The 13,578-nt window shown below is 32.0% G+C and overlaps 1 protein-coding gene across 3 annotated transcripts; it reads right to left on the minus strand.

Moving 5' to 3' along the window:
* Nucleotides 5,506-7,965, minus strand: LOC109332339 (metacaspase-2-like). Of its 3 annotated transcripts, XM_019567290.1 has the most exons (6): nt 7,751-7,963; nt 7,323-7,705; nt 6,696-7,026; nt 6,487-6,604; nt 6,208-6,390; nt 5,506-5,578 (listed from the first exon to the last, which is right to left on the minus strand). In XM_019567290.1, exons 1-6 carry the CDS (start codon nt 7,792-7,794, stop codon nt 5,519-5,521), a joined length of 1,119 nt encoding a protein of 372 aa, XP_019422835.1. In that variant the 5' UTR covers nt 7,795-7,963; the 3' UTR covers nt 5,506-5,518. The 3 variants fall into 3 exon arrangements, with proteins under 3 accessions (XP_019422835.1, XP_019422834.1, XP_019422836.1); XM_019567289.1 differs by having other exon boundaries at nt 7,323-7,963; XM_019567291.1 differs by lacking the exon at nt 6,208-6,390 and having other exon boundaries at nt 7,323-7,965.

The raw sequence follows: 13,578 nt of genomic DNA on the forward strand, positions 1-13,578 counted from the left end.
TCTGATACTAACCAAATTATTAGAGGCTTTATATCTTATGTCGACACTTAGTTTAGCTTGAAAATTAAGTCTATTAGAAGTGATAATGGGAAAGAATTCACTATGCATGATTTTTATCTTTCAAAGGGAATAGAGCATCAAACTAGTTGCGTAGAAATACCACAACATAATGGAGTGGTTGAAAGAAAATATCAACTTATACTAGGAGTTGCTAGAAGCCTGCTTTTTCAATCTGGGATACCTCACTGTTTTTGGAACTATGTTGTCTCACATGCCATACATTTAATTAATAGGCAACCTACCCTTTTCTTGTCTAACAAGTCACCCTTTGAAGAGTTGTATCATACCTTGCATAATATCAAAGACATAAAGGTTTTTGGCTCTATATTTTATGCCTCCACCCTTACTTCACATAGAAGAAAACTAGATCCTAGATCAAGGAAATGCATCTTTTTAGGCTTTAGGCATGGAACCAAAAGCTACATTTTATTAGATGTTAAAACAAATGAGATATTCCTATCCAGAAATGTGTCATTCTTTGAACACATTTTTCCCTTTTCTAGGAAGGATGCTAACACTACAGACAATAACAATATGCCCACTCTTATCTTACTCATGATTCAACCAGACACTTTCTGCTATCCTACAACAAAAAATAACACACTCCAACCAATGCCTGATCCCACTCAAAATACACAAACTCAACATGGCCCTGATATTACCACCTCAAGAGATCCACAACTTGGTAATAGACATTCTCAGAGAGCCAAAAGGACCCCATATTACCTAAGAGATTATCATTGTGGCATGATTCATAGCTTAGACATACAGAAACCTCATGTTAAATATCCTATCAGTAATTCTCTTACTTATGATCATCTATCCCAAAGACATAAGCATTACACCCTAGCTATATCCATGCATCATACCCCTACTCGTTATGTTGATGCCATCAAGCAAGAATGTTGGCAACAGGCCATTCAGGCTGAATTAAGAGCCTTGGCCAGAAACAACACTTGGATTTTAACTCCCTTACCTGATGACAAAAAGGCTATATGATATAAGTGGGTTTTTAAAATCAAACATAACCCAGATGGATCCATAGAAAAGTATAAGGCCAGACTAGTGGCAAAAGGTTTTAATCAAACTAAGGGGGTTGACTATATGGACACTTTAAGTCCAGTTGTGAAGATGACAACCATAAGGGTGTTTTTATTTTTTGCTGCTTTATATAACTGGAATTTGCATCAGCTTGACATAAATACAGCATTTCTGCAGAAGATCTCAAAGAAGAAGTATACATGAAGATTCTACAAGGTCTTCATAACACTGATCCTAAACTTGTATGCAAGCTAGAAAAATCTATCTATGACCTAAAGCAAGCAAGCAGGCAATGACATGAGAAACTCACAAACACTCTAGTTAACATTGGCTATTTTAAATCCCCATCTGATTATTATGTATTCGCTAAAAACACTAACCAATGTTTCACAACTATTTTAGTTTATGTAGATGATTTGATATTGGCAGGTAATGATCTTCAAGAGATACTTAACACCAAGAAAATCTTCAACAACAAATTCGGTATCAAGGACATTGGTGATCTAAAATTCTTCTTGGGAAAGGAAGTTGCTAGGTCTGCAAAAGGCATATCTCTTTATCAAAGGAAATATAACTTAGATCTTCTACAAGAAACATGCTACTTATGAGCTAAACCTGCATCAACCCCAATGGAATACAACACCAAGCTTCATTCTAAATCCGACATTTCTCTTGAAAATATTACTCCCAACAAAAGGCTAATAAGAAAGCTATTGTACTTAGCACATACACGACCAAACATATCTTATGCAGTTGGTTTCCTAAGCCAATACCTTGCTTGTCCAACAGATCTACATTACAAAGCAATAACAAGAATTCTTCGTTACCTAAAAAATTCACCAGGACATGGGATATTCTTTCCAAGCAACAACGCTACTATATTGAAAGGTTACTCAGACTCAGATTGGGCAAATTGCTTAGACACCAGAAAATCAGTGATAAAGTGGTGCTTCTTCTTAGGAACAACCTTGATTTCGTGGAAAAGCAAGAAACAACATATCATTTCCAAATCCTCTTCAGAGGCAGAGTACAGGGCACTTGCCATGGCCTCATCAGAAGTACAATGGTTACTATATCTACTCAGAGATCTTTGCATACCTCATCCAAATCCAGTTAGCATTTTCTGTGGCAACAAATCAGCCCTTCAAATTATAGCAAATCTTGTCTTCCATGAAAGAACCAAACACATCGAAATCGATTGCCGTGTTGTTCATGAACATGTTCAAAACAACATCATCCATCTTCTACTTATTTCATCCGTAGATCAACTTGTTGACATTCTTACCAAAGCTCTTTCTCCTTTACCTTTTCAAAGACTCATGTCCAAACTTGGTACAATTGACATTCACATGCCAAGCTTGAGGAGGCTATTAAAATTAGTGGTGGCAATATGGGCCGGCCCGACCCGTATTGTTAAAAGGGCTCAAAATGTCAGTCCGACCCATATTTTGCAGGGCTGGCAGGCTGACGGGCTGGCCCGTTTCCCGCTCCAAAATTTACCTAATTAAAAATTTTAGACAAAAAATAATCAACAAACTTGATAAATGTCTTTTAAAACAAAAAATCACAAACATAAGTCTACAATATTACAATAACAACATAACATCTTAGCTTAAAACTTGTAAATTCTAGAGAAGAAACCAGTTGCCACGCACCATGCATAGCACATTGTCATACACTTTAGTTTTTTTATTTTTTAACAATGGCCCGTCGGGCCAGCCCGTCTTGGCCCGTCTAAAAAACGGGCTACTAAAACGAGCTGAATATGGGTTTTTGGGCTAAAATCCTCAGCCCGGCCTGCTAAAAATAGCTATCCGAACGGGCTGGCCCATCGGGCCAAGCCCATATTGCCGCCCCTAGTTAAAATCAAAGGAATTGAAGAGATCCAAGATGCCCTAAATGGAGCACACAAGACCGAACTTACTTCTGATCTAATTCCTTTCAATTCCTGAAACTTTCATCTTTTAGCATATTTTTGTATTTTTGTTTAATATGTTAGGTATTAGTTTCCCGTTATGGAAACTTCTTCATTTTTCCGTTATAGAAACTTCTTCAGTTTTCCGTTATTTCTCTTTCTTTTGCTTTCTTGGTCTTTTTCTTTCCCCCCTTAGGTGTATAAATAGGAGTCTTTGCTTGAGTCTATTGTATGCTGTCATATTATCATCCTTTATGTTATTTCATCTTCTTTATTATTCCTTCTTTTTATCCCCTTTTATTCGTTCTTCTTTTATAATGGCTCATCAAATTTCACACTATTTTATCTATGCACTACATAAAATCAAGTTTGAATGCATCTTCACTCTCCTGTAAGTTTTAACCTAGAAACCTAATAAAATCCTCAATTTTTTCATTCCTCAATCAATTTATTTGAATTGAGCAATGTTTGTTTTAAAGCTGATATGTAACTCCAATGTTAGTTTTAAGGAGGATTTCAGAATGTTACAGAAACCACTTAATTAAGATCTCAAAATCAATCTACTGCAAGAATAGTTAAAACAACTTTACGTGAAAGAATATATAGTTCTCAATTTGATTTTTTTGTTTTCCTACTGCTTTACTATTTTTGTTCATTCCAGTCCCTTCATTTCTATCTCCTTTTTGTTCTCTTATAACATTGTGACTCTAATTTGACTTCAAACATAATGGCATGTATTGTATATACCATTGGTCCAAATACCTTGGTCCTAACATGTAACATAAAAATTTGATTAAGTTGGCTTATTTTATTACAGGCATAATTAGACAAAGGCATTAGGTGGTTAACTTAATAATGTAACACATATTATATATAGTTGCTACCGCACGGGTTGTGATTCAAGTTTATTATTATTATATTAATTAGAATTCGATTAGGAGCCTTATCCTAATGTCTTTGGACGTTTTCTTTGTTGTTCTTCAGACCATAAAAAACAAATAGAAATAGAACATTTATAAGTAAAGACACCTGCCATGGGAATAGTAGGACACTAACACATCACATTTGAAAATAATATATTTATGTTTTTTGTTTTATTATTTATGACTAAATTTTTTTAGAATTAAATTTTTAATAAGTTATTAAAATTTTATTAATTATACTTAAATACATTTTCACACAATTCTTTCTCTTCAATGTGACAATTAGAAAACCAGTTTGGTAAGAAGCCTAAGCTTACTTAATGGTGGATAACTCTTGTATTATCTTGAAATTATTGAGGCTTAGGTATAAAAGTAAAAATGAGAATTATCAAAATAGTAATTTGTATTAATATTATTATGCATGGTGTGATTATATTGTGACTATTTTTTTTTACAAAATACATAACATTAAGTTCTATTTATATTAGTATTATATCTTGATTGGATAAGAAAAATAATCATGCGATAAAGTAATTTCAATCTTAAAAGACCTTCTATTCTTAGATATTCTAACAAATCAAATCTATGATAAAATTATCACATTATGAGATGATGTCTCTATGTCCAAATATCTCTTAATATTTTTTATAAGATAATTTAAGATATTTTCATATATTTTAATAATCTTATTTAAATGTTTAAGACTAAAAGATAAATACATAAGTGATTATGTATTTTTAACTATCTTTTAATGTTAGAGCATTATTTATGTTGTATCTGAAAAAATAATATAGGAGAACTTAATCTATTCTATATTAATTTATTTTTTAGTGAGAGGTAAGCAACCTGGAACCGTACAGTATCACAATCATTCATGCTATACTAGAAATTGAATACAATAAATACTGATGCAGAATAATAAAAAAACGTAATGAAAGTTTATCGAGTTCCAAGTTATTAGAAAATGTAGTAATTTCCAGTGACATGATACGTGGTTCTTTTTAGTATGAGTACATATATGTGGTACGGGAGCATATTTGATGTCCCATTTTTGTATTACTCCATGTATTATTATCTCTGAGTGGTTGAAAAAAGTTACTTAAATTAACATTATAATTATTAAATATTTTTCTACTCAATCATATCTCCTAACACATGGAGTGGCACAAAGGAGTAAGACAACAGATGTAGACCCCTTGATACGATACTATGTCAAATACCGGTATGCTAGGCATATATAGTAGGGTTTTTATAGTTCTATATATAGTCTTTTCTAGTGTTGCTTCTTGTAGGTTTGAATAAACATCACATGAGAAATACCAAAAAATAAAGAATTTCTTATTTATTATAACTCATTCATATAAGTGAGTATCCATTATCAATTATTCTTCTTTTCATTTAATTTGTAGGTAAAAATTCAATTTATTCCTTAAAGATAACCAATTTGCAAAAGAACCTGAATTGGCATGAGAGAACCAATTCGGGGTTCGCTACCACAATGATAGAGTTTCAATGCTTCTGCATTTCAAGTCCTTGCAACCAGTTAACACCCGACACGATTTTTTCCCAATCTGCATGCTCACAGTGTGAATATTCTCGTAGAGACATCAAATTTCTCAGATGAAGACAGAAGAGCATCCTGCAATATTTATTCAGTTTCTTCATGAAAAACTATATCAGGAAGGGTTATGATGTATAAGAAATTGAAAGAGTTGGACATAAAACAAGCATAAATAATGGAAAATAAAAAAATGATTAGACATATGCATGATGCAGCCTCAAGGAGGTAACATATAACTCCTCCCCATGTCATAAAAAAATGTTTCTGGTATAAAAAACATATGGTAGTCGACATAATTAGATTTTGTGCTATAAAATTTGAAATATAAAATCTTAATTTCAGAGAATCTGAATATGTCAATATCAATTGTTCACAGTAAAATAGTTCAAAAGTGTCCAGACCAACAAGGAGTTCGATCTCTAGGAATGATACTGGCTGGAAGAGACAATCATGTAACCGAAAATGGATTAGTTCTTTACCATATAGTGAGTGATATGCATGCATAAGAATAGGTGAAGATATTTGCTTAGCTCAATAAGAAATCAAATGCATTCCATTTTTCGACTTTTAATTTGAAGTGTTAAGGGGTTAAGACTAATGTCAAAGGTGATGGATGCTAGTGGAGACCATTAGAGCACTTTCTAAACAAAAATATTTGGATTAGCATTACTTGAAATGAGTAGCAATATGAGAGGATGAAATCCAACCTGTGCAATTTTACTATGGAAGATATGTTGCAACATGCTGTTATGGCATCTGCTTCTGTTAATCTTTCTAATTTCATCATGCATCTTTTCTAGTAGACATCCATAACTTATTTCAGGGTATTCTCTTATTGTTTTTGTGAGAAGATAAGTCAGAACACCATTCATTCCCTTTCCACCAAAAACCTAAGTATGTTGATCAAAACTGAAGAAAGTGAAACAAGTTTCTATATTCAACTGCATTGTATTGTATTGTGAAATGAAAACATCAAAGTTTGTTACTTTAGTATCAGCAGCCATCTGATTATCTTCACAAGCACTGAGACAAATCGCGACTCCGCCACTTGTATGTTTTCTCATAGGTTCTTTAGAAGGGGGCTTGTTGTCCTCCCAAGTGCCACTAAAAGCATAGAAGGGACAAATTATATAACTTTTAAGGGTATGGAATAAGGTTGGGGATGCAAAACAGAACAAAAATGAAGATTGATTACCTTTCGCCGTTGTAAACATACAAAAGATCAAGTATTGTTCCACTATGACAAGCATCAATAATAGCATGAAGCGTGACACCATTCTTGAGTGGCCAAACAATTGTAGAGTTTATGTCATTGTCAATGATCATCCCTTCTTTTAAGAAATCAACAGGACAAAGAGTTTCATCAAACCCATCAATTTCATCTTCCTTGAAATCTGGTTGTTGCAGTCCATGTCCTGAGAAGTAAAATACCAATGAGTCCCCTGGCTCACAATCCTTCACAAGCCACCTTAAGGATTCCACTATGTTACGTTTCGTTGGTATTAAATCGACATTCGCCTCTTGTTCTGCAATTCATTTTAGTTTCGGAACGATATTAATTTGTAGCACATTGGAAGATCTGAACATGTTATTGAAAGCATATATGAGATACATGCCAAGGAACAATTTGGTAATGCAAGAATGATGATATTAACAATTGCTTTCATATTAACAAAGCTTCCAAAATAACTGTCAACTGAAATTCTCATTCAATTTCAATCCTAGAGCCCAGAGGACATTTTGTTACTAGTGGAGTACCAAATTACTGCATTGAAGAACTTTCAATTTTAATATTTGGATTAGAGTTTCATTGAGATCATACCTGTGAGGACTCTTATGCACTCATTTGGAAACTTATAATTCTTACTTAGCAGCTCCCACATGTTACTAATGTCATTGATAGTTCCTTTGAGCCTGAATTTCCTTTTTGAATACGAAACTCCGCAGAGAACGGCACGCTTGTTATATCTTCTAGGCAAGGATGGTGAGAAGGTAAGTGTAGAAAGTGACTTACTCACTACAGTTCCATTTTTGTTAATGTTTTCATATCCATGTTTGAACCATTTAGTTCCAATTTTCTTCACTTGACAGCATATTCCACACTTATCCCTTGATTTCTCATGTCCCAAAATTGAACTACTAATTATATTATTGCATATAGAGCAACATCTGCATGGTACTTTTTCTTCACCACTAGGCTGAGAACTAGAAATATTTTTGCAACGATGCATAGTAGTGTTTGTCTGAGATAAAACACCCTTTTTGTATTTTCTGTATTTAGACGTTTCTTCCATTTTTGCAGTGTACCTTTCCCTTGAGGCCAAGCATATTGCAGATTCTTATGCACATGGGGAAATAAACAGCATAAACAATTCAGATTAGAATCCCAACTTTCACCTTGGTGCATGCATTTACCTTGACGTTCCAGAAGTTGAAAATTATGCTTAGTTACAACTTATAAGAAAAATGCTACTTGAAGATTATATACGAATAAAATGAGGTGAGCCTAGTAGTTATTAAATAATCGGAAATATATATACATGTGTCATATTCCTCTCTAGTACATGAGAGAGAATGATTTTTTTTCTTAGTTTTACCGGTAAGATCATATTCTCATTATAAATAATGGGGCTACAAATGTTATTGCATGCAATGTTTTCTTTGTTATTTTATAGTAATTTTTTTATGGGAGAATAGTCTCATTCATATAAAATAGTAGATTTTGTAAGTTATTGGTGGTTGATTTAGTAGTCACATAACTAATAATTAGAGAGTGAAGTGGACCAAATTATTATTTTAACAAAAGAGAGAGATACTACATATAGAGTCCATTGATGTTATTTGTACAATCTAACATTGAATAAAAGATTGTATATCAAATCGCTATAACTTTTTTTGGTAAAGGGTACACAATCTTGTAAAATAAAAACATTATTGAGAATCCAATCCCAAACTGTTGGTTGAAAATGAGAAAACACATTGTCATGGCATATCTCATTACCATCCAAGTAAAGATGTGCTTATATTCGTTATTCCCACAATTAAAGCAGCAAGAACCAGATGCGTTGAACTTTAATTCCTTTAGCCTCTTAAAATGACTATAGTCTTCCATTCTTTTTGACAAAAAAAATATATAGCTCCACTAAGTAGTCTAACTATGATTCAATATAAAAGTGCAGTTATTTAATACCAGAAAATCTATATTGTCACATACAAATTACAAATCTTAAAAAACTGTAACTAAAATATATTATCGTCCATAAATAAATAAAATTATATTATTGTTGTTTTATATCAACTCACATTATGTTATACATTCACCCACCACCTGTGAACAATTGACGTACATCTCTATTGTTAGCTCTCTTCCTAGTGATTTTTCAGAGATCATTCAGCTGTCGGAGCAAAGCAAAGTTTGAAGTGAATACGATGATAAGTGTGGAAAACAAATAAACAAGATCAAATCAATAATTGTCTTTCTTTTGAGTAGTAACTTCACAGAACCTAATTGAGATAGTTTTGAAATATTAAAATCTTATAATATATTCTCTCCTCAAACAAAGTAGTGACTACAGTATTTTTCTTTTGGGAGGACATTAATATTTAGACATAAGTTAAGGGACATCTGCTGTCCCACAGTTTGTGTCATTTCATGTGCTATAGGCTTATGATTGATGAGAAAAATATTTAATAATTAAATTTTAACTTAAATATATTTTTTCTAACCAATCACACATAGGGTAACAAAGTGTGAGACAGGTGACAATGAGTATCTAGACTCACAGATACCCATTGATAATACTTGTAACAGGTCGTGTTTGAATTTGTATTATTAGACCCGTGTATAATTGGGTCCTGAGGTTTCGAGACCTGTTTAGAATGGGTCTGAGTTCGAGTGATAAGGCACTCAAATCTGCGACTACTGAACCCACTATTCATTAATAAATATATATGGCAGCATAATTAGAATATAATATTAATCATAATTATAATGTTATATTACCAATACATAATTGTAATATCATTTTAATCCAATTTTTATGTTGTTAAATATTGATGTTACGTTGAATAAATACTTCTTACTAAATAAATTTTTTCCTCGTCAGAATGTTGAATTAATAACTTGTTTTTTTACGTTTGAGTAAAATGAGTTGTGTTTAATAGTGAATTTAAATAACTTTTATAATTTTCCTTTTTTGATTGTCTAAATACACTACGCCAGATATCGTAATAAACAACGGTCATTCAACAATGCAATTTTGAACGACACTGTTGAAAATGAGGCGGAAGAACATCGACAACGCATACTAAAGCATGTGTTGTCAATGTGTAACTTCAACAACGCATTCTTGACACAACGCTGTTGAACATCAGTAACGTTAGCGCTGACTTGAATGAGTTATATTTAAGAATGTATTTGATAGAAAGCGTTGTTAATGTTAATAAATTGCACATCGCATAAATAAGAAAGAACTCTTGAAGATTACATAGTAACAATACTTTCTTAATCATGCGCTGTTGATTTTATACGACATTTTAAGTGTGAAGGATATTAATGGTTGAGTAGTTATGCGTCTCTTCGTTTGTTGAAATATTAATGGTTGAGTGGTTATACGTCTTTTCGTTTATTGAAATATTAATGGTTGAGTGGTTATGCGTCTCTTCGTTTGTTGAAATATTAATGGTTGCTCATCTATAAATATTGTGGTTCACTTCATATTATATTTCATCAATAAGAGTATGTGTTTCTATAGGAGTATGTTCAAAATGTTAAAAGTTTTAAAGTTGTGTATCTATTTTAGAATCATGTCAATGAAGTCTTTAACATCTTTTGATTTGGCAAAATGACCTAGATTTTAGAAGGAAAGTGACTGTTATACAAGATTTGCGTGAGATGATGAAAATTTAATTTGTAAATTATTGAGTTCATTGATCTCTTTCAATTTTTTCAGTTCATTTATTTCCCTCGTTGAAATCTTTTGATTTTCAAAAAGGATAAAAATTTCATAAGAAAAGTGACCGTTGTACAAGATTTGCGTGAGATGAAGATTTGTGTAGAATTAAGGAAAAAATATATTTCCTTCATTGAAATCTTGTTAAGGAAGTCTTTAACATCTTTTGATTTTCTAAAAGGACCTAGATTTTAAAAGGAAATCTTATACAAGATTTGTGTAGAAGAGTCGAGGAAAAAATGGTGGAAAATATTTGTTTCATTTTCATTGTAGTCTTCATCTACCAAATCATTTAATTCATTATATTCGCATATACCAAATCATTTAGTTCATTAAAATATATTTTGTCTCTCTGAATGAATAATAAAACAATTATTTTGGAAGTTAATTTCTATTTTTTGTTAATTATTTGAATAGTTTTTTTAATACTTTTGTTGTTCCATATTGATAAACACAATAGACAAATTAAAAATACTTAATAAATACAAAAACAAATTAACAAAACGTAATGTTTAATATTTTTCCAATTTCGTATTAATAAACACAATTATTTAGTAATCTACTTCATGGTAACTTCATCTTAATTAACCTAAATTCATGTTGTATATATATTTTCCTATTATATAAAATGATAATTTAACAGCGTATAATCAGACTACGCTATTAATTTGGAAAATGAGTTCAGTATAACAACGCATATTTACGATTGCGCTGTCAATTAGATTCTATTCAACAATACTACATCTAGGCAACATTGTTGATGTGTTCTTGTAAATGAGTATTAAATAGCTGGATAGACAAAAACATCGCAATCCTAATATGCACTATTGAAGATGTCAATAAAACAACGCTACTGTTAATATGCGATGTTAATGTGTTCATGAAAAATGAGTAGTAAACAGCTCGATACACAACAACAACGAAATCCTTAATATGCGATGTTGAAGATGTCAATACAACAACGTTACTGTTAATATGCACTGTTTTATTGTTAATCCAACAACAACAAAGCAATCCTTGATATGCTTGTTGAAGATGTCAATACAACACCGCTACTTTTAGTATGGGCTGCTAAATTGTTAATACAGTTGAAATATCTAAAATATGAATCGTTCCTTCTATGCTCTCAAACTTAATTGAAAAGAAATCCTTATACTCTCAGCAAACTCTCATACTCTCATAAACTCTCATACTCTCATAAACCTCAAAAAACTTCATGAATGACTTCCCAAAGTGTTGATCATGGTTCTCACAGTGGTGACGAAGCTACACCGACTCCACAAGACAAGCAAATTGTTGCTAAAAACGACCTCCATATGGAATGACTTCCTTGAAGAATGTCATTCGGTCAAGAAGTAAGGATGTGAACGTAGAAGTTCAATGGAACTCTAAAGGCGAACCATTAAACTCGAAGGGTGGCAACGCATTGGTAAGCTACATTAACGTTGTTGTTAGGCAGAATGTGGAGCTAACATTCAACAAATGGACTAATGTAGGGAATATTGTGAAGGAGCATATTTGGAATGAAATAACAATAAGTTTATTTTTCAGTTTTTGTATTTTCATGCAATGTACATATGTGTTATCATGTAATGTATATGTATTACGTTTTCAAGTAATGTACGTATATGCATGTGTTTTCGTGCAATATATAATATATATGTGTTTTTATTTCAGTCAACTTTTGATGTTGGTGAGGAGCATAAGGATTATATCCTTAAATCGACAGGCAAGGCTCTCCGACAATTCTGAACTGATGCCAGAAAATTACTCAGAGATGCCGATGGCAATTTCAACCTAAAACCTCCAACTAAATATGCAAACATCGTTGATGAAGATAATTTGAAGTCTATCTTGGTAAAATCATATTCTTTGTATTGACTTTTGTATATACATTGGCATCAATGAAGTCTAGGATGTATACAAACATGATCGTATAGGTGCAACTGCTGTATGTATATATATGAGGTAAATTATGTTTTCTTAACTTCTCACTTTTGCATGGTGGTGTGTTATAATTAACTAACATTTGTGTTATATATATTAGGTACTTGTATAAAAATTTTATTTCGGTAAATAAGAAAAAGATGATGTTCATAACCCCACAACTTACCGCTTTGGTATCGAGTGACAAAAATAAGATTGTGGAACAGAGAGAATGAATTACAGATAATCTCATCCTTTATAAAGAAGATGCAGATTTATTTCTTGCCCATTTTAATATTGGGTGAACATTTTTTAATTGTCTTTTATATTTCTTTCTTTAGTATATTTGTTGTGCTTAACATTTTCTAACCATATACATATGTTTTGTTAAGCAACATTGAGTTTTGGCCATCAATCATGTCAATGAAGAAATATACTACTTTGACTCATTGACACATGGTGATCTGAACAAATACCCCCTATGAAAAATTTGCTTTCTAGGTAAGTGGACTACTCATTTAAACTTTTAGTTACATTTTCACTTTCCTAGTTGTTTAGTAATTAAGTACATTTTCTATTGTTTAGTGCGGCGAAAGTTTACAGAAGTTAGTAGAAACAAGTTACCAAATCACAAAATCAAGTGGACTCATATAAATGTATTAGCACAAACCATCTCAAACAATTATATGTGTAATCTATTCCGTTAGAAATTTATAATTTCTAATTAAGGTGTGCATCATATATTTGATACAACGATATCAGCTATTTATTTTCGGGGTTACATTATAAGTGATCTAATTACTAGCACCCCTTAGATTTCTAAAGGCTTCACTCAAAAAGAATGCATTGATTATAAAGAAATCTTCTCTTCAGTATCGTCGAAGGATTCTTTTAGAATAATATTGGCACTAGTGGCTCATTTTGATTTAGAGCTACATCACATGGATGTTAAGACTGCGTTTCTTAATGGTGACATTAAAGAAACAATCTATATGGTGCAACCAGAAAACTTTATGTCAGTTGGCTCAAAGTCTAAGGTATACAAATTAAAGAAATCCATCTACGGGCTTAAACAAGCTTCTCGTCAATGGAATCACAAAAAAATTCATCAAGTTATTACCTCGTATGGTTTTGAAGCAAATAAAGTTGAAGATTGTGTATACCATAAGTTCAGTGGGAGTAAATTTATCTTCCTAGTAT

The sequence above is a fragment of the Lupinus angustifolius genome, chromosome LG18 (genome assembly GCF_001865875.1).
Source record: "Lupinus angustifolius cultivar Tanjil chromosome LG18, LupAngTanjil_v1.0, whole genome shotgun sequence".
In the NCBI taxonomy this organism is placed as follows: Eukaryota; Viridiplantae; Streptophyta; class Magnoliopsida; order Fabales; family Fabaceae; genus Lupinus; species Lupinus angustifolius.

Coding starts and splice junctions, on each gene's coding strand:
- LOC109332339 (XM_019567289.1), bottom strand. CDS start 7,794: ATGGAAGAAACGTCTAAATACAGAAAATACAAAAAGGGTGTTTTATCT. Junction 6,605..6,695: donor TATGTTTACAACGGCGAAAG/GTAATCAATCTT, acceptor CTATGCTTTTAG/TGGCACTTGGGAGGACAACA. Junction 6,391..6,486: donor AGATGGCTGCTGATACTAAA/GTAACAAACTTT, acceptor CAACATACTTAG/GTTTTTGGTGGAAAGGGAAT.